We start from the raw sequence: 26,849 nt of genomic DNA, 5'->3' as shown, positions 1-26,849 counted from the left end.
TCCTCCTGTCCCACGTTTCTCTGCCTGAACCCCAGGTTAGGATGGAGCCCCGCTCAACTTGGAGGAGGGGAACTAGGAAGTAGATGGGTATAAAAAGCCTCCCCTCCACCCAGAGACCAACTTAAGACCATCCTTTGGTCCCAGAGATCCCTCAGGAGATAGCAAAAGGTGCAGGTGGTGGGGAGGAGGGAGGAGGTATGAACATGTGAATAGAGCTTTCAGAATAGTCAAGGTACACACCTCTTCCTGCTGGGGTCTGTGTGCCAGCCCCCAATACACCCAAGACCTCCCTGAAATCTCGAACTGAGGGAAGAAGCCATTTGTAGCAAATGCTGAGCCCTCCCCCCATCTCCTCCCACGTCATCACTGAGAAAATGCCGCAGAGAAGAGGGTGGGCTGGAGAATCAGTCACCTACCCGCTGGTGCCGGGTCTCTGGGCCTGAGAGAAACGCCAGTCCGTGTTGGGCGGGGCTTGCTGTGGAGAAAACAGAGGGAGAGGGGCTGAGTTCCCATGAGAAGTCAGAATGGCACCTGGACCCCTGGAGATGGGCTGGGGGAGGAGGAGGGGAGTGGGCACAGAGAAGAAAATGGGACAAGTGGGGGAGGGGTAGACTCATCTCCAGAGACAAAATATACCTCAGGTCTGAGGTACCACAAAGAGATCAATGTCATTTGACCACAGTGAGCAAGCCCAGATTCCTTTGCTAAAGAAACGACCCCTTCCCCCCTGCCTCTAGAGACAGAACTTCTGAGCCAAAATTCAAGGGCTGAAGATGTCTTCCGTGGAACCAGGAAAAGAGGTGCAGAGAAGGCCCCCAAAAGTGGCAGAGGAGGCTTTTAAATGAGAATTCCATCAGCCCTAGAATGGATTTATTCAACTCCTCAGCTGGGAACAAAGCATCCTCTGCAGCAAGATGGCTGCTGCTCCCGGTAACCCTTTCCATGCCAGGTTGTGCAGTGATACATTCAGAGGGACACCTCCCTCAGGCCCTTGGCTCTCAAGGATCTCTTCCCACAGCTAAATACATTATTAATTTAGGAGTCACGCCAGGCTGGCCCTTTGCAGGGCATCCAAGTCCCAGGACACTTCTCGCCCCCAGAACTCCATGCCAGACAATGGTCTGTAACTAAGGAGGAGAGAACAAGGCAGCTCTGTCTGAGACAGAAAATGGCTGGGATGGAGGCGGGAGGGATCAAGCTCCCACAGCCTCTAGGCAGAGCCAGCTAAGTCTCCAGGGCTCCCATGGGGCTGATCTGTAGCCATCTCCCACCTGGCTGAAGGTGCGAGGCTCTGGCTGGCCACTTTACTCTCTAGTCCCTCGTGGGGGTTTGGCATCACATCACACACACTGCTCACGGAGCACTCCTGCGGCCATCTCCTCACTGGTTCTGGGGTGTGCTGGCAGTTAATACTCACACTTGCTCCTGGGAGCAAATAGTGTGAGCATGTCAGATGACACTGGGGAGAAGGAAGACCCAGGACTGCCAGTGACTCACCCCAAGGCTCACAGAGGGCAGTGATGTGAGCAGAACCCAGAAATCTGGCATTCCAGGTGCCTCAGGGCACTAGCACCATTCTGGGGGCTGCCATGGAGAAGGGCTGCAGGATGTGCAGCCCTCAGCCCCTTTATTCTTAGACACAGGAAAATCTACGTGGAGGTGCAGGTAGCATGATTGGAGGAAAGGGACAAAACTCAACCCACATAAGGACAACAGGTCCAAGTTTGTTCAGTGAGAGCTGCTCAGGGAAGAGGAGCCCCAGAAGACTTTTCTCGTGTCAGGTCCCAAAAGGGAAAGACCCCACTCCTGTCCCATGCCAGCAGAGGCAAACCCTCTCTTCTGTCCTCAAGCTTTGCAAGTTCCCAGTGCTAAGTGATTAAAAGCACAAATTCTAGAGTTACACAGACCAGGGTCAGACTGACTATCACTTGCTGTATGGACTCCAGCAAGCCACTTGACCTCTGTAAAATGGTTGTAAGATGGAGATGTTAGTACCTATCCAACAACAGTGATGGGAAGAGCAGATGAGACGATGTGGCTCTCCAAGGTGTACAGTAAGGCTCTCTCAATCAGCTACCAAATCACCTGGGAGTGTTTCAAATATTAACTCCGATTCAGTAGGGGTAGAGCTAGGCATAGATATATTTTGAATAAAAGCACCTGGGGTTGTTGAAACTTGTGTTTTTTACTATCATAGTTTCCTCACATATGAGGACACCCTGGCATCTGGCAGGGACTGTGGCTTTCCAGCTGCCATGGGAGAAAGGACTTGCCAGAGTCTCAAATATTTGGTAACCTCCAAAGCCCTGACCCTAGATCACTGGGCACATTGCGGTCACGACGGAGCCAAAAGCCTGTCTCTGAGCGCCCAGAGCCCAGGCGCTCCAGGCTCCCACTTCCCCAGGAGGAAGGGGCCGCTGGTGCCACTGGCGTCCCAGGCCTGCTGTCCCATAGAGGCCCGCTCACGCGCTCAAGGCCGAGTTCCGCCACACCTGGGGCCATAGGGCCGCTCAGCCTGCCGAGGCTTTTGGACTGAGGGGCCTCTGCCCTCTGCACAGAGCTCCGGGGCCGGGCGGGACAGCCGGCCCATGGCTCATAGAGTCCCACCCGTCCCTAGAGCGCCAAGAGTCACTCCAGCGCTCCAGGCGCCGCCTGGGGAGTGCCAGGACGCGGATGGGGAGGAGGCTTCGGGGTCCTAACCTGGTCCTGGGCGGCCGCGACCTGGGACCCTTACCAGGGCGCGCACAGTCAGCCGTGAGTACCTCTGAGGCCGGCGGAGGAGGGTTGTGACAGTCCGTGTGAACCTGGCAGCGAGCGAGTGGCAGTGCAAGCTGGTGTACGTGTAAGCCCAAGTGCATGGGGTGTGTGCATGTGCGCGCACCTGTGTTGGTGAGGCATGGCACGCCCGTGAACCAGGTGTAGCCCATGGGTGTGGCCTGCAGGGAGGACACGCGTGAGCCCTGAGCGCGCACCTAAGTCCTGCCAACTTGCGGTTGGGCAGTGCGGGGGCAGGGAGGTTTGAGGATAACAGCGACGTTACAGATTGAGGAGTGGGGAGAAACCAAAGAGGAAACCTAAAGACTGGCGGCACGTGCAGGAGCCAGCGCCGAAGAGGCTGGCTGCAGGGGTGGATCTGTGACTGTCCCCACCCGGGACCCGCAACACCCGCGAAAATTGCCAGATATTCACTGGAAGCTCAATGGGACACCATCCTTTTCTGAGTGTGGAGGCGGGGGTCGGTCCCACCTCCTCTCGCCCACAATCGCTACCACCTCCCAGCGTTACCACCTCCCAGAGCTCGCAGTCCCATCCCGCCTCGGCCACTCCTCTGGTTCCGCGCAATCAGTCCAGTGGTCCCGAGCGAGCGCAGCCAGCGACTGAGCCACCCTAGAAGAGTGTATGCAAGTTCAGAGTCCCTTAGGAGGACCGGTGGCTTCTCCAATGACGCCCCCAGGGGTCGCCCGGGGCGGCACTGAGCCCCTCACCTGGCTCGGCTCCCGCAGCGTATTAGAGCGGGACCTGAAGGCGTCAGGCTCCAGCGCCAGAGCTGAGGGCTGCTGAACGCTAAGGGGCCTTAGAAAAGTGAAGTCACTGCCGTCCGAGGCCGGTGAAAAGCACGTCCTGTAGCAATGGCTGTGGGAGTCTGTGGGCCGCAGCGTCACCTCCATATACTTGAGCGTGCCGTCTGAGCTCACTTGCAGGTTGGGGCTGGACTGCTTATAGAAGTCCGGGGAGGGAGAGTCCTGGCGTCTGCAGCACTGGCCCCCACCCCCGTCCCCATCTGCGTGCCCCTGAAGGCACTTAGCTGACATAAAGGTGAAGGTGACTAAAGATAAGAGACTGACGGTTGCTAGAGCCACAATAAGATAAAGGGTAAGGTCTGAACTCTCAGGAGGGTGTGTGAGGAAGTCACTGGATTTGGGCATTTCCTCAGGGTTCTCATCCTCCAGAACCAGCAGTACTGTGGCTGTAGAGGAGAGAGAAGGGTCACCGTTGTCTCTCACCAGGACCACCACCTGCTGGGTGTCAGAGTCATCTTCCAGTAAAGCCCGGGCTGTGCGCACCTCACCAGTATGGGTAGACACGAGGAACAGTCCAGGGGCTGTGGACTGTGGCAACAGTGAATAGGAGAGCCATGCATTGTGGCCTGCATCAGCATCCACGGCTGTCACCTTGGTGACCAAGGAGCCAGGAGGAGCAGAGCGAGGGAGACGCTGGGGGGCTGAGTGTTCCCGGCCTGGCCGTGGGTGCAACACAGCTGGGGCATTATCATTCTGGTCTAGGACAAACACATGCAGAGATGTGTTGGCATGCAATGGGGGCGAGCCGGAGTCTCGAACTCCCACCACAATCTGCAGCATCTGCAGCAATTCAAAGTCAAAGGTACGCTGGGCGAAGACCCTTCCATCCTCAGGGTTGACATAGACAAAGGAGGAGGCTGGGGCTCCCTGAACCTGACTTCCTACAATAGAGTAGGTGAGCCGGGCATTATCCCCAGTGTCTGCATCTGAGGCAGCCACGGTACAGAGAAGGGAGCCTGGAGGCCGGTTTTCTGGGATGTAAGCAGTGTAGAGTTGCTGGATGAATTGGGGTGCATTGTCATTAATGTCTGAAATGTTGAGCCTGATAGTGAGATGTTTGTGCAGGGGAGGTGAGCCAGCATCACTGGCCAGCAGCTCGATGATATAGTGGGATGTGACTTCCCGGTCCAAGGGCTGGCTGGTTAGCAGTGAGTAGTGGTTCTCAGAAGGCTTAATCTGAAACGGCAGGTCTGGAGAGATATCAAGGCTCACTTCACCATTTCTACCCGAGTCTCGGTCCCGCACATTAAACAACCCCACCACTGTGCCTACTGGCGTGCTCTCCAGCACAGGGTTGACCAAAGAGGCCAGTAGCACCTCTGGGGCATTGTCATTTGCATCCCCCACATCCACCTGAATCACACAGTGGCCCTCCATGGCTGGCTGTCCCTGGTCACGGGCTCTTGCATGAATTTCATAGAAACTTGACTCCTCAAAGTCTATGGGACCCAACACATGGATTGCTCCACTGCTAGGGTCTAGGCCAAAGAGATTCCGCACTGCCTCAGATGTATGGTCTCCAAAAGAATAGTCTACTTGGCCATTTGTGCCCTCATCCGGGTCAGTGGCATTGAGGCGAAGCAGCAGCGTACCCATAGGCGTATTCTCTGGGAGTCCCACACGTAGAACCGAGGACTGGAAGGTTGGAGCATTATCATTGACATCCAGCACGATGACAGAGATTAGGGTGGTCCCTGAGCGGGCTGGGGTACCCCCATCCACAGCAGTGAGCACCAACTGATGTCTTGCCTGGGCTTCACGATCCAACTGCTGCTCTAGCACCAGCTCTGGGAACAGCTTCCCATCTTTTAGGGTCTTCACATTCAGAGAGAAGTGGCTGTTGGGGCTTAGAGTGTAAAAGCTCACGGCATTGGTGCCCACATCAGGGTCCTGGGCACTGTCCAGTGGAAATCGTGCCCCAGCTGCCGCTGATTCTGAGATGCGCATCTCTCGCTCAGGGGTGGCAAAGCTAGGAGAGTTGTCATTGAGATCCAAGATCTCTACCTCTACACGGATTAACTCCAACGGGTGTTCAGTCACCACCTGAACTGGCAGCAGGCAGCTGGTGCTGGCTCCACACAGGCTCTCTCGGTCAATCTTTTGATTCACTGCCAGAGCACCACTCATCAAGCTTAGGGAAAAATAGTGCCCATTCTCCTCAGAGCCCAGCCTCAGTCGGCGGCTCAACAGATCTGTCACTTTTAAGCCCAGATCCTGAGCAACATTCCCCACCAGCGTTCCCGGCTCAGACTCCTCCACCACTGAGTAACGAAGCTGCCCAGACACCCAGCCCCAGCAGCACAAGGACAACATGCACAGCACTTGCCATTTCCCAGCGAGCTGTGGGGGTGTCTTGGGCCCCATGACCCAGAAGTCCCTTCCTGGAGAATAACTCTGTGCTGTCCTGTCTCCAAGGTAGACCCAGGGCTTGCAATGCAGCAGCTGAAAAGTCTTATGTCTCCTTCTAGCCTCTTAAAAACTGCTCCGAGGTTTGCCTGCCTACAGCAGTTCTTCTTAGTCACCAATAGCGGGGGTGGGCAGAGGGGGAGGGAACTGAATTTGAGTGGAGCTGGGGAGCTGGAGGAGGAGAGGCGGGCAGGAAGAGCAGATCTCCCACCTCAGCTCTGAGTCTGATTGGCCAAAAAGTCTGTCTGCTCTCAACCAATTATGAAGTCTCCTCAGTCCTGGAAACCTTGGGAACATGCACAGCAAATCTGTGTCACAGAAGCCTCCTACCTCCCCACTTATTCCATGCTGCAGGTTGATTCACCCCCCTTGGCAGCAAAGTTTGACAGCTCAGATGGTGCTCAACAGGGAAGACAAAGTGGTACAAAACTCCTCAGTGTTCTGTCCCAGCAACTTCCTGCATGACTTCAGAAGGCTTCCACCACTTTGCTTGAAGCAACAAAATTTTGTCCTTCTAGGTGAGGAAAAGCCCATGAGTTTCCCCTCCCTCCCCCATCCTGCTGAATGTTGCTAAAGTGAGAGAAAAGATTAGTTAAGACCCTGTGAAGTCTTGCTCTGACTCTTCAGCAACACTTTGAGGAAAATCACAATGTCAGCTGATGGCTACAGGACTTAGCTTTTCTAAGATAACGGACTCACAATGTGGAAGGAGTGTCACAGCTTGTGGATAGGGGAATATTTGAGGGGCTAAACTAGGTCACCTAGGAGGGTGGCCAGAGGTCAGGCATGGATGGCCTCTAGGTTTTATGGTTTCACCAAATTCAGGAGAACTCAAAGACTCCTAGAGTGGCTATCTCTATGAATTCCTCAACTATAAACCAGTTTTCTGATGTTAAGTGATTTTACTTACTACTTTTTTCCCAAGAGGCAATTCCCCCTGCTTCCAATTTACCGCATCCAGTTCAAATTCCAGTAAAGACTTGATTGGAGTCCTAAAGACATGGACCAAAAGCTCTCTGCTACTACCTTGATTTGTGCCTCTCTGCTCCCTTGGGTATCTCCTCTCTTTGCTCTCTGCTATGTTTCAAATAGAGACTTCCCTTCACAGTGGTTTAGTGAGTACTAGACACCGTGAGACAAAGATTTTAGTCCCCCTTAACCCATTGGGAAATAGTAACTTAGAGTTAAGGTGCTCTAGAACCTCAGCCCCAGAGACCCTCTCATTCAGGAAGAGCAGAGAAAGCAGCCTCCTGGATTCAGGTGATGGATTGCCTGGCATACTCTACCCTTGTGCACTGTAGCCTTCTATGCTCCCACATTCCATCAGCACACTGCCACAATAGCCTGGCTCTCCGTCACCAATTACTTCCATTTCTCATGCTCAGATATGGGCACAACCCACCCCCAAGTGCTAATCTGTTACAACTCCCTGGTTAATTCACAAAACACTTTTAAAGCACAGCATCTACTATATAGTTACCACTCACAAAAATGGTGACATCACTATGGGCTCCTACAGAGAGGCCAGTACTCTCTGTGATGTGGCCCAGCCTTATGCCTGGATCAGAACAACCCTCAAGCATTGGCTGAGCCTGCAAAGGTCTCACCTCTAGCCCATAGAGAAGATCAGAGGGTGGGCAGCTTGGGCGAACAGGCTCCCCTGCCATAGGTGCACTGGGTGACTTCACCATCATGAAGCTATCACTCCGAGTGGGTGCAGAAGCCAAGGGTGTACAGCCATGTGAGTGACCTCCCACATCAACAAACTTGATAGGATCATCTGACCCTAGCTGGATTCGGAGGATCCCATTGGAAGGAGGAAGCCCCTCCCTCCTTCGAGATCTGGTGAGACAGGCACAGGTGCCAGCAGGAAAGCAGGTCACTCCACAGGCAGCCCCACGCAGACACTTAGAGAGTAGTGCCACGAATGAGCCAAAAGAGACAAAGCAAATTGCCACTAGGGACACAGCCAAGTAGAGAGTTAGACGGGATTCTCCTTCCCTTGGAGCTGAAGATTCTCGAAGATCTGGGACAATTGGATGAGTGTCTTCCTCTAAGGACACTAAGAGAGTAACAGAGGTAGAGAGTGGTGGGGTACCACTATCCTTTACCACAATGACCAGCTTCTGTGGCGGGAGATCAGCGGGGATGGGAACAGCTGTCCGAACCTCCCCAGCATATCGAGAGACTGCAAAAAGGCTGGGATCTGGGGCCTCCAGGAGCTGGTAGGAAACCCAAGCATTGTAACCTGAATCCAAGTCCACAGCGGTCACTTTTGTGACTAGGTGACCGGCACCAACTGATGGGGGCAGTGCTTGGGGACATAAGGAACCAGGCCGGGCCCGAGGGCGGAGCACAGCTGGGGCATTGTCATTGAGGTCCAGCACGAATAGACGAACTGTCACAGTGCTGCTAAGGGGTGGGTTGCCCCGGTCCCGGGCCTGCACCTCAAACTGCAATGTCTGTGTTTGCTCATAGTCAAAGGATCGAGTAGCATGAACAGCTCCTGTCTGGGGGTTCAGAGAGATGAAGGAGGAAGCGGACACATCTCGATTTCTGGGCTCTAGGAGAGAGTAGGAGATAAGTGCATTCAAGCCAGAGTCTGGGTCAGAGGCTGCAAGGGAGCAGAGCAGGTCCCCTGGACGATTGTTTTCAGGAACAAACACCTCATGTGACCTCTGAAAGAAAGAGGGTGGGTTATCATTCACATCTGAAATATTGAGGAAAATAGTTCTGTGGGTGTTCAGAGGAGGGTTCCCAGCATCAGAAGCAGTGACCATGATGTCATAGCTAGATTTAGCCTCTCGATCCAAGGGTCCAGCAGTTACCAGGGAGAACTGGTTCCTGAAGGCGGACTTGAGGGCAAAGGGCAAGTGGTCAGGAATACGGAGGCTCACATCTCCATTTGACCCCGAGTCCGGGTCCTGCACACTGATGAGTGCCACCACGGTGCCAGGTTCTGCACTCTCAGGGAGGGTTCCAAGCTCTGAGGTCACAGTGATGTAGGGGGCGTTGTCATTTACATCCAGGAGATCCACTCGAAGGCTGCAATGTTGCTCCATAGCTGGAGAACCCCCATCACGAGCCCGCACATCAAATTCATAGTAATTCTCGCTCTCAAAGTCTAGGGGCCCCAGAAGGGTAAGCTTTCCAGTAGTGGGATGCAGGCTAAAGAGGTTTCTTACACGATCAGGGGTGTGACCACTGAAAGAAAAGGTGACGTTACCACTGGGACCCAGGTCTGGGTCAGAGGCATTGAGCTGGATGAGCACCATTCCGGCTGGAGCGTTCTCCAAGACGCTAATCCTATAGCTGGATTGCTGGAAGGCTGGGGCGTTGTCGTTTACGTCCAGCACCGATACCCGGAGCTCTGCGGTGCCAGATCTCGGGGGGTTCCCTCCATCCACAGCAGTCAGCACCAGGCGGTAGTCCGATTGCTTCTCCCGATCCAAAGGCTTCTCCAGGAGCAGCTCTGGGACTAGGCTGCCGTCGCTGCGCTTCTTCACATCCAGTGCAAAGTGTTCGTTGGAGCTCAGTCTATAGCTGCTAATGGAATTGCTCCCCACATCTGCATCCTGAGCCTTTTCCAAAGGGAAACGCTGTCCTGGAGGAGCTGCCTCCCCAATTTCCAAGTCCAGCTGCTGCCGCGGAAATCGGGGGGCGTGATCGTTCACATCTACAATCTCTACCTCTGCTCGGTACATTTCCAAGGGCCCTTCGGTTACAAACTCCAGGGGCACGATGCAGCTGGCACTGAGCCCACACAGTGCCTCTCGATCGATTGGATTCTTGATGAGCAGGGCTCCGCTGTCCAAATCCACACGGAAGTGTCTTTGGTTCACCTCTCCAGCGACCTGCAGTCTGCGAGCTGACAGACTGTCTGTATCCAGCAGGAAATCTTGGGCGACATTCCCTACAAAAGTCCCTTCCTGTGACTCCTCTGGGACCGGGTAGCGGATCTGCCCACAAACGTAATCCAGGTGGCAAAAGATGAACAAAAGGGTAGCCCCCCACCAGATTTCTACCCAGCTTCTCACCTTGCAGAGCATTGCTGCCGCCCGCTAATTCTCTACGTGGTCCGGAGAAGCGGAAGAAGCCGACCCGCCCCAAACGGCCACAGCAGCTGGAGACACCTATCTCCCTTTCCCGGCGCCAGCTCTGGCGCGGTTCGGCCGGCGCCGCAAGGGTTACGCGCCGTTTTTGCTGGTGGCGGGGTAGATTTGTCTGCCTTTTACCACCCGATTGGCAGACAGCGGCTCCTGGGCTCAGCCAATAGGCTGAGTGAGCAGAGAACGTCCCAATAGCAGCAGGGTTAATGCGTCGCAACATTGGGGGGAAAAAACCCACCTTCTCCCCCCCCCCCCCCAAACCCCAACCTATCTTTTCGCCTTTCTCCTGCTCAACAGCATTTCTTTCCGCGGGTTATTACGTCTGTGGCGAGGCAGGCAACATGTATGTATTTTTTTCCCCAACACACCAACTGACCCCGCCCCTTTTCGGCAGGGAAAACAGCGACAGCCTGAGCCCTAGCAACCTGCGGCCCACAGAGAGCGAGTAGCCATTTGATAGTGGTCACTTTGTTCAAGCCAATGTTGTCATCAACCAGTATTCTAAATGAGTAGCTTCCGTCTCAGTCTGATTGTATTAGAGCAACAGCTAATTAGAAGCATTGCCATATACTCAAAACTCTCCCTCTCTGCAGATTGTTCAGAAACGGATCCATCTCTTTGCAGAAAAACCTCTCATATTAATGTAACCAATTAAATTTATGCAGTACACGTTTTTCTTGTAACAGAAGGCACAGCGGAAACTAAGCCTCTCTTATTCAGACATTTGCTAGTGATACACTAGATACACTAAATTACCATTCATTGATTTCAAGGACACTATGGAAGCAGGGAGGAGGAAGCCAGGAGAGGAAAATGTTCCAAAACAGTAAAGAATCAGCGTGTCTGGGTGGTGCTAAGTACCAGATCTTGTTACCAGGCAGAATGCTAATGCTCACAGATTTAACAGCTTCCTTGAATAATTGGGATCAGCTACCAACGGCATTGTGCCTACAAATCCCCTTTATTTGACACCAAGGTATTCTTGATACGTTGTTAATTACCAACCCAGACCATTTCAAAAGAGCAAGCTTTTCAATTAGCCCCAGGGGGCCTCTTAAAGCCTGAGACTTGATCTCACCCCAACCCCACCCTGACCCAGACCTCCCTAGCCTACTACCTTGCACAAGTGCAGAAACACAACACATTTCACCTTGCAAGTACCTGTAAGTTGCAATCTGAGTGGCAAACACACCAGAGCACAGAGAAAGAGAAAAACCCAGCCTGATCTGGACCTGAGATTTCTTAATTCATCCACAGCTAAAATCAGTAGCAAAAACTGGGGTTCTTATCCTCCCCCATTTTTTTGCTAAGCACTTGATCCTCAGAAATGAAATATCCTTTGACTGTGGTGTAGCCAGGAACCAACATTCTGGTCTCAAAGAGAGGGACCTGGCTTTCTGTGTTCTTTTACCAAAAACCATCTAAATCTTCTCCCAAGGGAAAGGTGCAGGTGTAAATCAGCCTGACCTATTAGGTGTTTGTGCCAGAATTCACTATCTCAGTGAATGGCACTATCATCCACAATGCTGCCTTAGTCAGAATCCAGGGGGTCAACCTGGACTTACTCATGTCCCTTACTTCCTATTATATCCTGTCAACCAACAAGTCCTGATGATTTTATTGTAGTCATTTCCCTCCATCTGCATTGCCACTGTGCATTTTCAAGTATTTATCAATCTTCTCAAATATTCCAGTGGTCTTCCAACTGGTCTCTTTGCCTCTAGTCCCAATGTCCCTAATCTATTTCACTTATGGCTCCCAGAATAATCTCTCTAAAACAAACAAAAAACCCTGATAATATCATATGCATGCCAGTTGAAAATTCTGCAATGACTATTATCTACATGGAATAAAATAAAAACTAGTTAGCTTGACCTAAATGTGGTTCAGGATCTAACTTCTGCCTACTTGCTTCACCTCATCTCCTGCAAAGACTGTCTGTTTTATACACACACTTTAAGATTCAGTAATAATGAAATACCATTATCCTTCTGCATGAAATTTCTTGCAGTGGCCCCTCCCTTGTTTCCCTTTCTTCTTTACTATTTGACATACTACTAATCAACCTTTAATTCAAAGCTGAAGCATCACCATCTCTATGAAGTCTTCCTGACTTCCCTTGACTGACTTAGGTGTTTTTTTCCTTTTGCTTCTACTGTTGCTTGTATTATAAATAGCTCTATCATCTTTGTTTTTTCTTTTCTTTTCTTTTTTTTTTTTTTTGCTTGTCTGTCTCCTATGGTACTCTGTGTACCATAATAGCAGGACAGTGTCTTTTGATCTTTTACAGTGCCTGACACATAGGGATGCTAATAAATGATAAACACTGATATTATCATTTATTAGTTCAACAGATATTTATTGAACACTTGCTATGCACGAGTACTTTGCATGCATCACTTTTCACTCTCACAATATTTTTGCAAAGTAGGTATCATCATCATTTTATAGATGAGGAAACATGTTCAGACAGGTTAAGAGACTTGTCTAAAGCCAAATAACTAGTATCTGCAGTACTAACATTTGCAAATTCACACCAAAACAAGTACACAGTCTATTTTTCTAGAATTGGAGCATCATAAAACCTTAATCTTACATGTCCTTGACTTGACCTTTTTATGCCAGGTAAGTGATTTTCCCTTCTCTAGATTTTTAACCACTTTATTGAGATATAACTCATATGCCATACAATTTATGTATTTAAATTGTACAATTCAATTTTTTTAGTATATTTACATATACTAAACTGATGCAATTATCACCATAATCTACTTATACGAAAATTTTGTCACACCCCCAAAAAACCATTGTGTAGCTCTAGATTGTTAAAGAATAGTTATCCAGGTGCTAGTGATTTAGGAAGATTTTCTCTTTAGTTGACTAAAATACCATCTTGTGTCTTCCCTGTAATAATCTTTGGCATCTCTGAATGCTGAATATAGAGCTATTCTATATAATACTTTAGGGTTGGAAAATGACCCTACAGTATTTTTTTTAATTGGGCCTGGCCCAATAAAACTGGATCCTGGTTCTGTGAATACCAGAATAACACTTTGCTTCAAAAATATGCTAAATGATGGATTGGCAAGTTCTAGGGCAGTGGTTTTCAAACTTGCCTACACATTAGGATCACATGGGGACCTTTGAAAAATAGTGATGCCTGTGTCCCACCCCCAGAGATTGTGCTTTAATTGTCCTGGGGTGTGGCCTAGGTTTCAGAATTTTTAAAAAGCCCCCAAGTGATTCTAATATGCAATCAAGTTTGAGAACATTGTTCTAGGGAAAATGCCAGTTGTTTTCCAGGCTGACCAGAAAAGCAGCAGCTGCTTCTCTTTGGCTTTCATCTTTCCTTAGGCTTTTCATACGTGTTTCCACTTTGTCATCTTTGGCTGTCCTCATGTTTGCTCATTTCCAAAGTGTGTTTAAGATTTTGGGTGAGTAAAGAACTAATAAAAATTATGATAGTAATAGTTAATAATTTTTTAACAGTTATGATATGCCAGGCACTGTGCTAAGCACTTCACATACATTATATCATGCATTAATCTTATAAAACCCTTATTATTGCCTTCTTGCATATGAAAAAGAGGTTTCAAAAGGAGGTTGAGTAATTTGGCCAAGGACTCATAACTGCCAAATCCAAGAGCTGATAGCAATAAAGCACATAGTAACAAAATAACAGCGGTTCTCCTGCACCTGAGAGTATGTGTAGGTTTCTCTCCAAGGCAAAGGCCTTGCAGTCACCTGCATACCATCCTAAATGAATGAATGCTTTACCTTTCTAAGGGTATGATTTTATCTACTTTCCCCATTATATGTACTTAAGAAACATAATGCCAGAAGGATAGGGAATAACACTAGAGGCACAAAAAGAACTTTCATTTTGTACTTTATGGTTTTTGTTGTTGTTAAACAGATGGGGTCTTGCTGTTGCCCAGGCTGGAATGCCGTAACTATACACAGGGCAATCCCACTACTGATCAGCACATAAGTTTTGACCTGCTTCCTTTCTGACCTGGGCTATTTCACCCCTCTGTAGGCAACCTGGTGGTATTCCACTCCTAGGAGGTTACTATATTGATGCTCAACTTAGTGCATTCTTTTGTGTTGTCCGGATTTATTTTCAAAATAGCCAGATGAGGTGGCATCTGCCGGTAGTCCTAAAATATTCCAGTGGCTGAGATGGGAGTCGCTTGAGCCCAGGAGTTCTGAGCTGTAGTACTATGCCAATTGATCAAACAGGTGTCTGCATTAAGTTTGACATCAGTATGGTGACCTCTCAGGAGCAGGGGGCCCAGGTCGGAAACAGAGCGGGTCAAACTCCCATGCTGATCAGTAGTGGGATAACCTTGTGAACAGCCACTGCTGCACTGCAGCATGGACAACACAAGGAGATCCTGTCTTTAAAAAATACATACATAAATATAAATAAACAAATAATTACTTTTATAATTAACAGTGGTTATCTTGGGGTTTGGAGAGTATAGTTAGTTTTTTTTTTTAATTTATAATTCTCTGTATTTTCCAAATTTTCCACAAGGCACATGCATTACTATTACAACATAAGGTATTTTTGTTTTGTTTTGTTTTGTTTTTTGAGGCAGGGTCTGACTCTGTTGCCTGGGTTACAGTGCAGTGGCATCATTACAGCTCACTGCAAACTCAAATTCCTGGGCCCAAGCAATCCTCCCACCCTGGCCTTCCAAAGTGCTAGGATTACAGGTGTGAACCACTGTGCATGGCCCATAAAAATATTTTTGTAAGTAATATGCACATCATTTCCAGTGGTGTGCTTGAAATAAAATTTAAAGGATGCCTAGAATTTTATTTCATTCATAGAAAATTGTCTGAGAATGAGATACAGGATCTGTGTAGGCAAAGGGAAATAATAAAAACAACCACATCAGTTTTAATGCAGATGTAGCAATCATTTGAAAGGTGGACGAATGAGCTAGTTTTTATATTGCTAGCAGCTGCCACTGGTTAAAGGTTTCCAGCAGCTTATTCCCAATGCAAATGATACCAAACTAAGCTCTGAGTGCTGAGATCTTAGGTTATGACTTAACCGCCCCTTAGCAAGATTGGTTAGTTGTGATAGCAAGTGAGTGCTGAGGGTGTGAAAGGTGTCCACAGATGAGTCAAGTAACTCCACCCTGAAATGGGACCACAAACTACACTCTAGCCGGCTACCCTCCTCACAAAGGCTAAGTCTGATCTAGGAAAGGCCAGGTGAAAGTGTGAATGCATCATCAGGAAAACTTCTTTATCATTAAAAAACATATCCATATCATCCTGAACTGGGCGCAGGAATCCGAAAGCATTATACAGTTCAGGGATGGCTTGCTAAGCCTTACCTGTCCGGGAGGGGCGCTCTCTGCACCCAACACCTGCCTATAGAACACCGGATCGCAGCTCCGCAGCGTGTTCTGGCGGCTGGCTAGTGGGCTGGCGGCACCAGGTTTCTTCAGCAGCGGGTCGCTGCGGCGCGAGTCCGTGGTGAGGTACACTTGATGGTAAAGGTGCGGCGGTATCAGGCCTCCCCGCACAGCGTCCGCGTGCAAGGAGGGCCCTGGTGTTCGGTACAAGGAGCTCACCGGGGCTCGGTATAGGTCCCTAGCCTGCTTCCATTTATAAACTTTGAATATGATCACTCCCAACACAGTGACTGCGAACCCCACAGAGACCAGGATTAGAGCAAGAAGTAGATAAAATGTGAGATTTTTATTCTGCTCCCCGGGGGCAGAGCCGGAAGGAAACTCGGCCCGGGCTTCAGGAGAGTCCTCGGTTACTGACACTGTTAGGGTAGCAGTGGTGGACAGCGAAGGCTCCCCATTGTCTTTGATCAAGATTGCGAGAGTCTGCCTGGGTGAATCTGTGTCCTGGACTGGGCGGGCAGTGCTGACTTGACCCGTGTGAAGCCCTACGGCGAAAAGGCTCTGGTTGGGGGCTCCCAAGAGGCTGTAGGAGAGCCAGGCATTGTGCCCTGCGTCAGCGTCCCAGCCTACCACCCGCGAGACCACGTGGCCTGCAGCTGTACCTCGAGGCAGCATCTCCACCGAGCTCCCGCCAGGCCGGGGGTATAGCACCTGGGGGGCATTGTCATTGCGGTCAGTGACAAATATGTTCACGCTGATGTTGGTGGCCAGGACTGGTGTGCCCCCATCGCTGATATGAGCTGTTAATTCGAACTCCCGCCGATCCTCGTAGTCCAGGGGCACTAAGGATGACACGACGCCACTGTCACGATTTATTGTGAAATAGCGACCCACTAACCCGGTGTCAGCTCCTTGCTCCAAGAGAAAGAAGGAAAGGCGAGCATTCTGCGGGGCGTCGGGGTCCCAGACACTTAGGTTTAGTATTGGAACCCCAGGGAGATTATTTTCCTCAACGTAAATGTCGTAGGAAGATTGGGAAGATTGTGGAGGGTTGTCATTGATGTCAGACACTTGGATCCGCACTGTTGTAAGAGCTGAGAGGGAAGGGGCTCCCGCATCTCGGGCTGTAACGCTGAGGTTGTATTCTGGCACAGTCTCCCGATCCAGGACTGCACTGGTTTTCAAAGTGAAGTAATTCTTGAGGGAAGAAGTAAGGCTGAACGGGAGACCTGGTGGAACCTCGCAAGTCACCAGCCCGTTCTCGCCAGCGTCCAGATCTGTCACACTGAGCAAAGCAATGACAGTCCCCAGAGGGGCATCCTCGGGGACCGGGCTGTACACAGAGGTAACTGTGATCTCCGGGGCATTGTCATTCACGTCCACAACCTCTACTAACACTTTGCAATGTGCTCCTTCGGGATTGGCGCCCTTGTCTTTGGCCTGGATGTAAATCTCATGGAGTTTCGTGTCTTCAAAGTCCAGTCGCCCCTTGATTGTCAGCACCCCAGTTACAAGATCTAAGGCGAATAGTTCCCGCACGCCGGCGCGGTTGTGGCTGCCGAAGGAGTAAATTATTTCACCGTTGGGGCCGTCATCCAGATCCGTTGCACGGACCTGCACCACGCGAGTGCCAGGGGGTGCATCCTCCGGCACACGCGCACGGTACAAGGACTGGTTGAAGGCAGGGGCATTGTCATTCGCATCCAGCACTGTGATGCGAATAGGAAGGCTGGCGGAGCGAGCCGGGGTTCCTCCGTCCAAAGCCGTCAGCGTTAACTGGAGACTGGCTTCTCGCTCCCGGTCCAGGGCGCGCTCCAGCACCAGCTCCGCGTACTTGGTGCTGTCCTCTCGCGTCTGCACCCGAAGCGCAAAGTGTTCGTTTCGGCTCAGCTCATAGGTTTGTAAAGAGTTGCTTCCCACATCGGGATCGTGCGCGCTCTCGAGCGGAAAGCGCGTCCCTGGCGCCACGGCCTCGCTAATCTCCAATTTCATTTCCCGGGTAGGGAAAGCAGGATTGTTGTCGTTGATGTCCTGGATCACCACTTCCACACTGAACAGCTCCAGCGGGTTCTCCACTACCAACTCCAGAGTTACAGTACAGGAGGGCAGGGTCCCACACAGCTCCTCTCTATCCAGACGGTCGTTCACGAACATCTCTCCGGTCTCCCTGTTCACCTCAAAGAATCTTCGGCTACCTCCAGACACCACCTGGAGCCTGCGGGCCGACAGGCTGCCGAGATCCAACCCGAGGTTCGCAACCACGTTGCCCACAGGGAAACCCTTCTCTCTTTCCTCCAGGATCTCATAGTGAATGACCGTGGAAGCCTTGTTCAAGGCACCAAGCAGAAGCAAAACTCCCACCACTCTCCCGGTGCTTACCAGTCCGCTCCTCCAGGCCTCTGGGACCATCTCACTCAAAAGCAGTTCCTCTCTGCGGGGTCCAGATTGTCCTGGCGATTTCGCTGAGAAACTTTCAGCGGGTTAGCGCTTGGGCGCTGGGCGCCGAGTCCGACATGGCTTTCTGGATGCCGCTGATTTGCTCGCCGGCTGTTCAGCCTCTGCCTCATCCCGGGGCGCCGAAAGGGGACGGGCCGGGGCCAGATCTCCAGCGTCTTCATTGGCCGACAGCGGCACACAGAGTCCCAGCCAATAACTGCACGAAGAATGCGCTAGCGCCGGGCCCTCTGAGCAGGACACGCGCTAGCGCCAGGAACTTCACTTTCCTTTGGCTTCCTTCCAGAGTTCCCAGCCAAAGCGCTTTGCTAGTATCTGTACCTACGAAACCTACCTCAGCCTGGAAAGCCGACCGCGGGGCGATGAAGCTGGCAGTTCTGCAAGTCTCCAAGCCAAATCAAGGCTATTAAACACTTAATCGCTTTCTTTGATCACAAGAAAGGGGACCAAACAAAACCGAAAACGACACAACCTTGTCTGGAAAAACGCCAACAAATCTGGTTTGTTGGAAGACACACAATTAGCTGGACCCTACTTGTAAGGAGGCCTTTAGCCTTTCTGTAGAGATGTTAATAATCTCAGTTTTCTCTCTTACCAAATGAAACTGTAGAATTTCCTGTCACTTCCTTAGTAGAACAAATCAGCAGGAGCTGTGTGTTTGGTTTAACTCTGCCTAATAAAATTTAAAAATACAATTCAGATTTTATTTCTTTTGAAACTGGATGTCATTACTTAGCGCTTTTTTTTTTTTTTTTTTTTTTTTTTTGAGACAGGGTGGGAGGGGGTGAGTCTCTGTCACCCAGGCTGGAGTGCAGTGGTAAGTTTAGCTCACTGCAACCTCCAATTCCTGCACTCAAGCACCCTCCCACCTTAGCCTCCAATAGCTGGGATTATAGGCGCAGGCCATCAGCTGGCTAGTTCTCATTTCTTAAGAACCAGGGAGCAACGTGAAACTTCCTACCCTGTCTTTCACGAGAAGCATAATCTCAATTATGGAGCATAATCTCTCAAACATTTCCCTTTACTTGATCAATCCTTTTCCCAAGATCTTGGGTTCATATACCCCAAGTAGAAATTGCTTTGCTAATAAAGAATAATGGACGAGGAGGAGGAGGAGGAGGAAGAGGAGGAGGAGGAGAAAATTTTAAAAAGAAAAAGAAAAAACCAGGCCTATTTACCACCTAGGACCTTTATAAAAAGATTGAGATAATGGCAGCAAAGCTCCGTAAATCCTCAGAGAAGTACAAAGTCTTTACAGAATGAAGAGCTTTGAGATTTCTGCATTTAGAATTGTGTTCACCAAACAAAATAGCAACGATTAGGACAATGAGTAAGGATTAGCAAGTATTAGGATAATATATCATGTCATGATATAGGCCAAAGTTGAGTTGTGTGTCCTTGAGCAAGAAACTAACCTCTAGGGTTCCTGGAATCCTATCCTATTAAATGAATAAGGCAGGTAAAGTGCTATTAATGATGCTAACCATCCCATTAGATACTGAAGTTTTACAGCCTCATACTATTTCTGTATACTTGTCTTGGATATCACTTTGACTGCACATAGTTCTTTCTGAAGTGTAACAGAACCTCGAGCATAGGCAGGGAGGTGGGCAGATACATTAGCTAAGTAGATAGGAAATAAGTATACATAGGATATGTCCTAAAGAGATAGATGAAATGCCATATATGACCTGTCCATGTCTTCAACACTTTAATCTCTTAAACCCCCAGTTTTAAATACTTAAGTTTGACAATTGGCCAGACCACCAAGAAGGCTGATAGGCATTAGAGGACAGAATGTATTTAGAATTTGGAATATAGAATATAGCACAGCCACTTGCTACTCAGAGTGTGAGGACCAGTGGCCTAGGCATCACCTGTGCTTACTGGAAATGCAGAAATGCCCTACCTGAGACCTGCTGAACCAGAATTTGCATTTTAACAAAAGACCAGGGTGAAAACACACTAAAGTTTGACAAGCACTGACCTAGACGGTTAGAAATATAATGACTTATCAATCTTTTCCCCATTCAGCATCACTTAATTCACAATCTGTTTTTTGAAAACCAACTTTAAAAAATTTAAGTAGTTTTCTCATTAACAATAAAGCCCATAGTTTTCATAAAACTTCTTCATAAACCAGTAGCACTCTTGTGGATCCATTCTCCACAGTAGCTAGAGCGATCTTCCTAAAGTTTTAATTAGATCACACAATTCTCCAGCTACTCCTCTGCAGCATCGCATTGCACCGCTCTCGAAATAAAACACCAAATCCTCTGCATAGTACCCAATTTCTAGGGCCTTCTCCCTCTCAGTATACTCCATTGCTCTGCTTGGAGTGTGTCGTCAGCCAAGCCCTTTTGTGCCTCAGGGCCTCCATGCAGGCAAGTCGTCTCCCAGGAACGCTTTTTTCTCCTCCCTCCCCTCACTTTACTAATTTCTACAAAAATTTTAGGTCTCAGTTCAAATGTTATTTCCTACCAGAAGTTTTCCATTAGGCCCCAGTTAAAACCAAGATCCTTTGTTATGCTCTCTCAGAGTAACTTATATTTTTTTCCATTGAACACAGGACAGTTTGAAGTTTTATAATTATTTTTTATTTAAGCATAATGTCTGCCTCTCCTACTTAAAAAAAAAGACACTCCAGGAGGGCAGAGGCCATGTCATTTTGATGATCACTTGTATCCCTGGTGTCTAGCACAGCAGTCACTTAATGCTTATTAATATAGCAATCTTTATACTAATAGCATAGTAATCATAACATATTCTAAAGACTACATATTAATATATTCATTTGTGTGGATCCATTCTCCCTAGGAGTAAGGCTTTTTGGAAGATACATTTACTCTTTCAAGCTAACACTGGGATTAATGAAACTGTTTTTTAACCCTAATGATCTGAAGAGATAATATAGTTTGCCAAAGAGCTAAGGTGTGGTAATAAAACTCACAGTGGACAATAAAGAAAGATGCCATAACTTGCTGTTTCACCTATATCTGGGAGAAATGGAAGCACCAGCATACAGAATCAACACATTTTTCCAGTCTCTATCTTCTTTCTTCTCTGTTTTATAATTTCAAGAGAGCCTCTGACCAATGAGACAGCAAATATGATATAAATTTAAAATAGAAAGTAAATATATCATATGGTCAAGAGTGAGGCTGTAGTGTCAAAAAAGACTCAAGTTCCGCACTGGATATTACTTAGTAGCTATGTAACCACAAAACTTTTACTTTTAAGTCCTCTTATATTTTCTTTATTTGTAAAATAGGAATAAAAATAGTACTCATTGATATGACCAGAAGCATGTTGATCATTTTTTAAATCTTTTAACAGCTTTATATATACAATATAGTTATACTTACACAATTCAAGGATTTTCACTAGATTTATACAGCCATGCAACCAACCCTGCAATCCAGTTTTAGAATACTTCCATCACCTCCTAAGTTTCCTGCATGCCTGTCTGCAGTCACCCCTTGCTCCTATCCTCAGCCTCAGGTAACTACTCATCTACTTTCTGTCTATGCAGATTTGCCTTTTCTAGAAATTTTATTTTTTTATATTATGTAGATTCTGCCTCTGGCCTATTTATTCTATTCAATTGGAATTTCTAGAAATTTTATAAAAAAGGAATTCTAAAATATGTAGTCTTTCATATCTGGCTTCTTTCACTTAGCATAATGTCAAACCCAGCTCATGACTGACTATACCCTCAAATCTGCTCTTTCTCCAACCTTTTTCATCTAGTATGTGGCATTTCTATTCCAGTCAGAAATTCAGAAGTCATTTTTAACATCTTCTTCTGCATCCCCGTATCCAATTAATTGCCAATCCATACCAATGCTTACTACCTCCAAACTACATTTTGAAACTATCAGTTATTTACCCTGTCTACTGCCACCACCTGAGTCAAAACTCCCACCTTAAAAACTGCCATAGCTTCCTCCCTGGTATTCTTTCTTCCTCTTTTGCTTTCCCTAAAATCTGTTTCAAATGCAGCAACCTGAGGGATCTTCCAAAAATGTACATTAGATTATGTACCTTACTTGCTAAAAATAGTGTTTGGCACTAGGACTGCCTACATAATTTGTGGGGTCAGTGAAAAATAAAAATAGGCGGATTATTAAAAATTTTTAAGAATTTCAAGATGGTAATAGCAAGGCATTAACCTAAGGGTAATGCCCTTCTAAGCACGGGGGCCCATTTAAGCATGGAGCCCGTGTGACCGCACAGGTCACATGCCCATTAAGCTGACCCTGCCTGGCACAAAGGAAACTCTCAATAAGTAATACTTATATATTTTAACATTAGGTAATTGTCTAATTACTCAATATTATTTTTGCCTAATTACCTCATACTATTCTCAGAGGGTCAGTAATATCAGAAAATCCTATCCAAGATGCTATTAAATTACTGTATATGAGAAAAAAATATTTAAAATCCTAGTAATCTTTCAATTCAATCTAATTTGTCTATTTGAACAGCATTTCAAGGTTAAATTAAGGGATCATTTGAGGAGCAATGGAATAAGAGCAGATAAGCAATCAATCAAACAAACATGTATCCCAATTTAGACAGGTGGGAGATTCAAGGATTTGGTGAAGAAGCCAGATGATTTAGCCTTAATATTTATCGGAAGTTTATCTGAATATTTTGCATAATTTGGTTTGAAAAGATGATCTGTGAATATTAAGAATAAGTTTGATAAGGCCTCCATTCTATCTACCCTTAGAACACAAAGAAATTAACTCATCAAAATATTTTGGAATTACAAACAGTGATTTCAGTGGTCAAAAGCTTAAGAAAAGATAGCATGTAAATGGGGTAAATAAAGTAAATGGGGGTAAAAAAAGATGTTTACCCCTTCTCTCATTTCAGTGCAACACTCTTCTAGTCTTGATCACATCAGTACCCAATTATTATTGATTACATCATAAAGCTTAACTACGTCAGGAAGCCACCTGCAAAAAAATTACTAAATTTGTCCACATGAAAATCTTCCAGGATACCTAAATTCTACACAGAGAGATATAATTTGTTTCAATTTTGCATGTAATAGCAACATGCTATTGAATAGCAATTACATTGAATAGCATGTGGCTATTACATTGTTATGTAACTTATTATAAGTTCTCACCAAATGAGTAAGCTTGTCTGGCTAAGTTGTTTATTGTTTCTAAATGAAGTAATTCACTTTAGTTTATACTGACAACTTTGAGGAAGAAAGAAGTGTGGCTTTCTGATCATCAAAACCTTCTGACACTATAGAAGTTTAGTACATGATAAAGATGCTAACTCAAATCATTGCAACAAAGATGAAATTCTTAATAAATGATATTTGAACAACTGGATAGCCATTTGGGAAAAATAGATAAAATTAGATCCATACCTCAGCACACACAAGATCTAAGGGATCTTGCTTCAATTATAGCAGGGATCTAAATGTAGAAACCACAAACCATATAAGTACTAGAAGAAAGCAGTAATAAATGTTGCTATAACCTAGGTGTGGGGAAAACCTTTCTAACTATAACTCAAAACCTAATGCAATACAAGAAAAGATTGACTCATTTGATTACATAAAAATAAAGGGAAAATGGTTGCATTCCAAAAAAAGTCATTAGCATAGTCAAAAAGCAAATGAAATGCTGACAGAAAATATTTGCAACCTATATCTTGGACAAAAGGCTAATATTCCTAATATGAGGAGACTTCAGAAAGTTCATGGAAATGCATATTAGGAAAAACTGTACATGGATTTCAAAGTTTTTTGCAGCAAAATAAACTTGCACTAACTTGTTACAACATGTCTGAACAGAGGGGTCTAGTTTGAGGCACTAAGAAGGATAACACATCGGTTTGAAAGGAGTCCCTACCAGAGCAACATGAATTCTGCTATAATTGAAGCAAGAATAAATATCAAAATTATAGTGAAGCATGGGTAGAAGAATGATGAAGTCATTGATGCTTTATGAGAAGTTTATGGTAACAATGCCCCAAGAAATCAGCAGTTTTACAAATTGATAACTTGTTTTAAGAAAGGACAGGACAGGCCAGGTGCGGTGGCTCATGCCTGTAATCCTAGCACTCTGGGAGGCTGAGGCAGGAGGATCGTTTGAGCTTAGGAGCTCGAGACCAGCCTGAGCAAGAGCGAGACTCCATCTCTACTAAAACTAGAAAGAAATTAACCAAACAACTAAAATGTATACAAAAAATTAGCTAGGCATGGTGGTGCATGCCTATAGTCCCAGCTAGTCAGAAGGCTGAGGCAGTAGGATTGTTTGAGCCTAGGAATTTGAGGTTGCTGTGAGCTAGGCTGATGCCATGGCGCTCTAGCCCAGGCAACAGAGTGAGACTCTGTCTCAAAAAAAAATAAAAATAAAAATAGAAAGACCTTTACACATGATATTCCCTCTGACAATTTCTTTTTTACTCTCCTTGTTACCTAGCTAACTTCTATTCATCCTTCAGATCTCACTTTAAGTATCATTTCCTGAAAGAAGCCTTCTCTAACCTTCAGAGTAGGCCAGGCCTCCCCACTATAAACTTTCTCTTAGTGCTTTTGTGTTTCTTCTTTGTAGCATTTATCAAACCTGTAAAAGACCATGTATTAGGATGGAGCCAATTAAGGCAGAAATCATATCTCGCTTGTTCATTGCAGCAATCTTGGAACCCAGGACTCTGTCTTGCGTATAGTAGGCAGTTAATAAACACTTGTTATATAAAACGAATGAATGAACCACCCACTACTAGACTTGGGAAGACAGCAATGTTCACTGTCTCTGGGTGGGCTCTTCCAACCTATGTACTGCAGAGATTGGAAGTATGAACTTATTGGAGGTGGTTTAGACTTAGATTATGTTATTAATATTTCACATTATATTCTCACACAATATAGTCTGACAAGATTACTGCCTCACAATATGGTGTGAGAATAGAGTATCTGCACTTCTTATTTTTCAAAAGCATATGGACATACAAAAAAACAATAGTTTTTTGGTAAACTGAAATGAATAATCAGAAAATAAAATTAAAAGCAATATTATTTATAACTTTCCAAAACATCAAATATATAGGGATGATTTAATGAACGACATAGAAGACCTCTGAACTGAAAACTATAAAGCATAGCTGAGAGAAATTAAAGAAGAACTAATTAAAATGAGTATATACCATGTTCATGGATTGGAAATCTCAATATTGTTAAGATTATCCCCTCCCTGGCCTTCCTGATAGAGCTGTAGATTCAATGCAATCCCATTCAGAACCCCTCCAGGCTTCGTCCCTTTGGAAATTCACAAGACGATTTTCATTTATTTGGAAAGATAAAGGACCAAGAATAGTCAAAACAATATAGAAAAAGTGGAAAAAAGTTGGAAGATTTACCTAAGTTCAAGACATACTATACAGCTACAATAATGAAAACAATGTGCTATTAGCAAAAGAATAGACAAACAGATAAATGGAACATGATAGAGAATACAGAAATTGAACTACATATACATATATTTTTAGCAAAAGCTCCAAAATAATTAAATAGAAGAAGACAATCTTTTCAATAAATGGTTCTGGAAAACATGGGAAAAAAACCTTGACCTTCCCCACCCCCACTGAATTGCTACCTCATACCACATGCAAAAATCAATTTGAAATACGGTAAGTAGAAAGGAAGATTCAACAAATGTCAAATAAATGCCCTTTGCTCACCAGAAATATTCAGCTTCCCCCAATATACTGCCATAGTAAAGTATTACACAAAATAAATCCAGTACATGCAAGTGACATGTATCTATTGAGATGCTTGACTTATCTTGGTTTCCAACCTTTAGCAGACTCTTCAGGTGAGCATCAGAATCCAGATTGAAGATGCCAAATTATCTGATTTGCTGAATTCCTTTTAAAGACCCAAACCCAGGTAGCATTTACAATAAAATTAACATAGCTTAGATGGACCACAGAATCCATGTCAATAAGGAAACCTACTGTGAATAACCAAACACATTTTTTATGCATCATTCTACTAATATTCTTTTTCTCTTGACTTACAAGTAATTCTTCAACTCTCTTCAGTTTCCACATTACCCATTTTACCTAGTTTTGCTTTCCCAAGGTAACTGTTTCCTTTTCCCTTTTTTTGTTATATTTTAGATTGCAAGCTTCCAATTCACTGACTGTGAAATACATAATGAGGAATTTTATATGCAAATGTCATTCTATAAGTTTAGAAGTGTTTGTAAACTGCTAGTTCAGTGAAATGCTATGCTAATATTATCTGGTTTCCATTTGTACAATCACCTAATTACAAGGAACAGTCCATATCCAAGCATTTTTTGTTAGCTCAAATTCACTTAAAGCATTTGAATTGGCCTAATTTCCAAGCCTTCATTAAGTCATAGGGAGAGAAGCTCTTTGTACTATAGAGAATAATGGAATGGACATGAGTGGGGGAACAAAATGCAGTGTAACTTCTGGTGGTGCTCATAATCTAGTTTGAAGAACAAGGTTCAGTGCCAGAAGGAGACTGGAACACTCAGTCATAAAAAGCTCTGCGGTGAAACAATAGTTTTCAAGATTTTAGTCTAGCAATTTCCATTAGTCTTATTCTTAGATTTATTGAAATGACAGGCTAAATTTATCCTCCAGGATGTCTTTTTGCAGTGAGAGAAAGTTTCTCAAATAGAGAGAAAGTGAAATAGTCATGTGTTTAGTGGGAAGTGATAAACAGTGATTCTGAGTTGTCAATTTGTATCTTTTAACATACGGTGACCAAGATTTGTCACTCCATTTTTTTGTGGATCAACACAATTTGAATATCAAAGTAAAATTATAAAATATAATCCAATAAATATAAATATAAAATGCATATAATCAAAACATGTTACCGACCCACAAGGCCCTAAATGCTCTGACCAGTCTGATAC

General features: G+C 46.1%; 1 protein-coding gene across 16 annotated transcripts in view; it reads right to left on the bottom strand.

Moving 5' to 3' along the window:
- Positions 1–26,849, bottom strand: part of LOC138392916 (protocadherin gamma-C4) — a 141,357-nt gene that overhangs the window by 17,202 nt on the left and 97,306 nt on the right. For 11 of the 16 annotated variants that reach the window (XM_069483783.1, XM_069483786.1, XM_069483784.1 and 8 more), the window contains exon 2: positions 417–475. In XM_069483783.1, coding sequence (XP_069339884.1) covers positions 417–475 — 59 coding nt within the window. Of the gene's footprint in view, positions 1–416; positions 476–3,485; positions 6,105–7,594; positions 10,181–15,450; positions 18,032–26,849 lie in introns of those variants that run through there. The other 5 variants (XM_069483778.1, XM_069483790.1, XM_069483776.1 and 2 more) reach the window with 5 other exon arrangements.

The sequence above is a fragment of the Eulemur rufifrons genome, chromosome 10 (genome assembly GCF_041146395.1).
Source record: "Eulemur rufifrons isolate Redbay chromosome 10, OSU_ERuf_1, whole genome shotgun sequence".
NCBI lineage: Eukaryota > Metazoa > Chordata > Mammalia > Primates > Lemuridae > Eulemur > Eulemur rufifrons.
The sequence above is the reverse complement of the archived record's forward strand: the minus strand, read 5'-3'. Positions and strand labels throughout refer to the sequence as shown.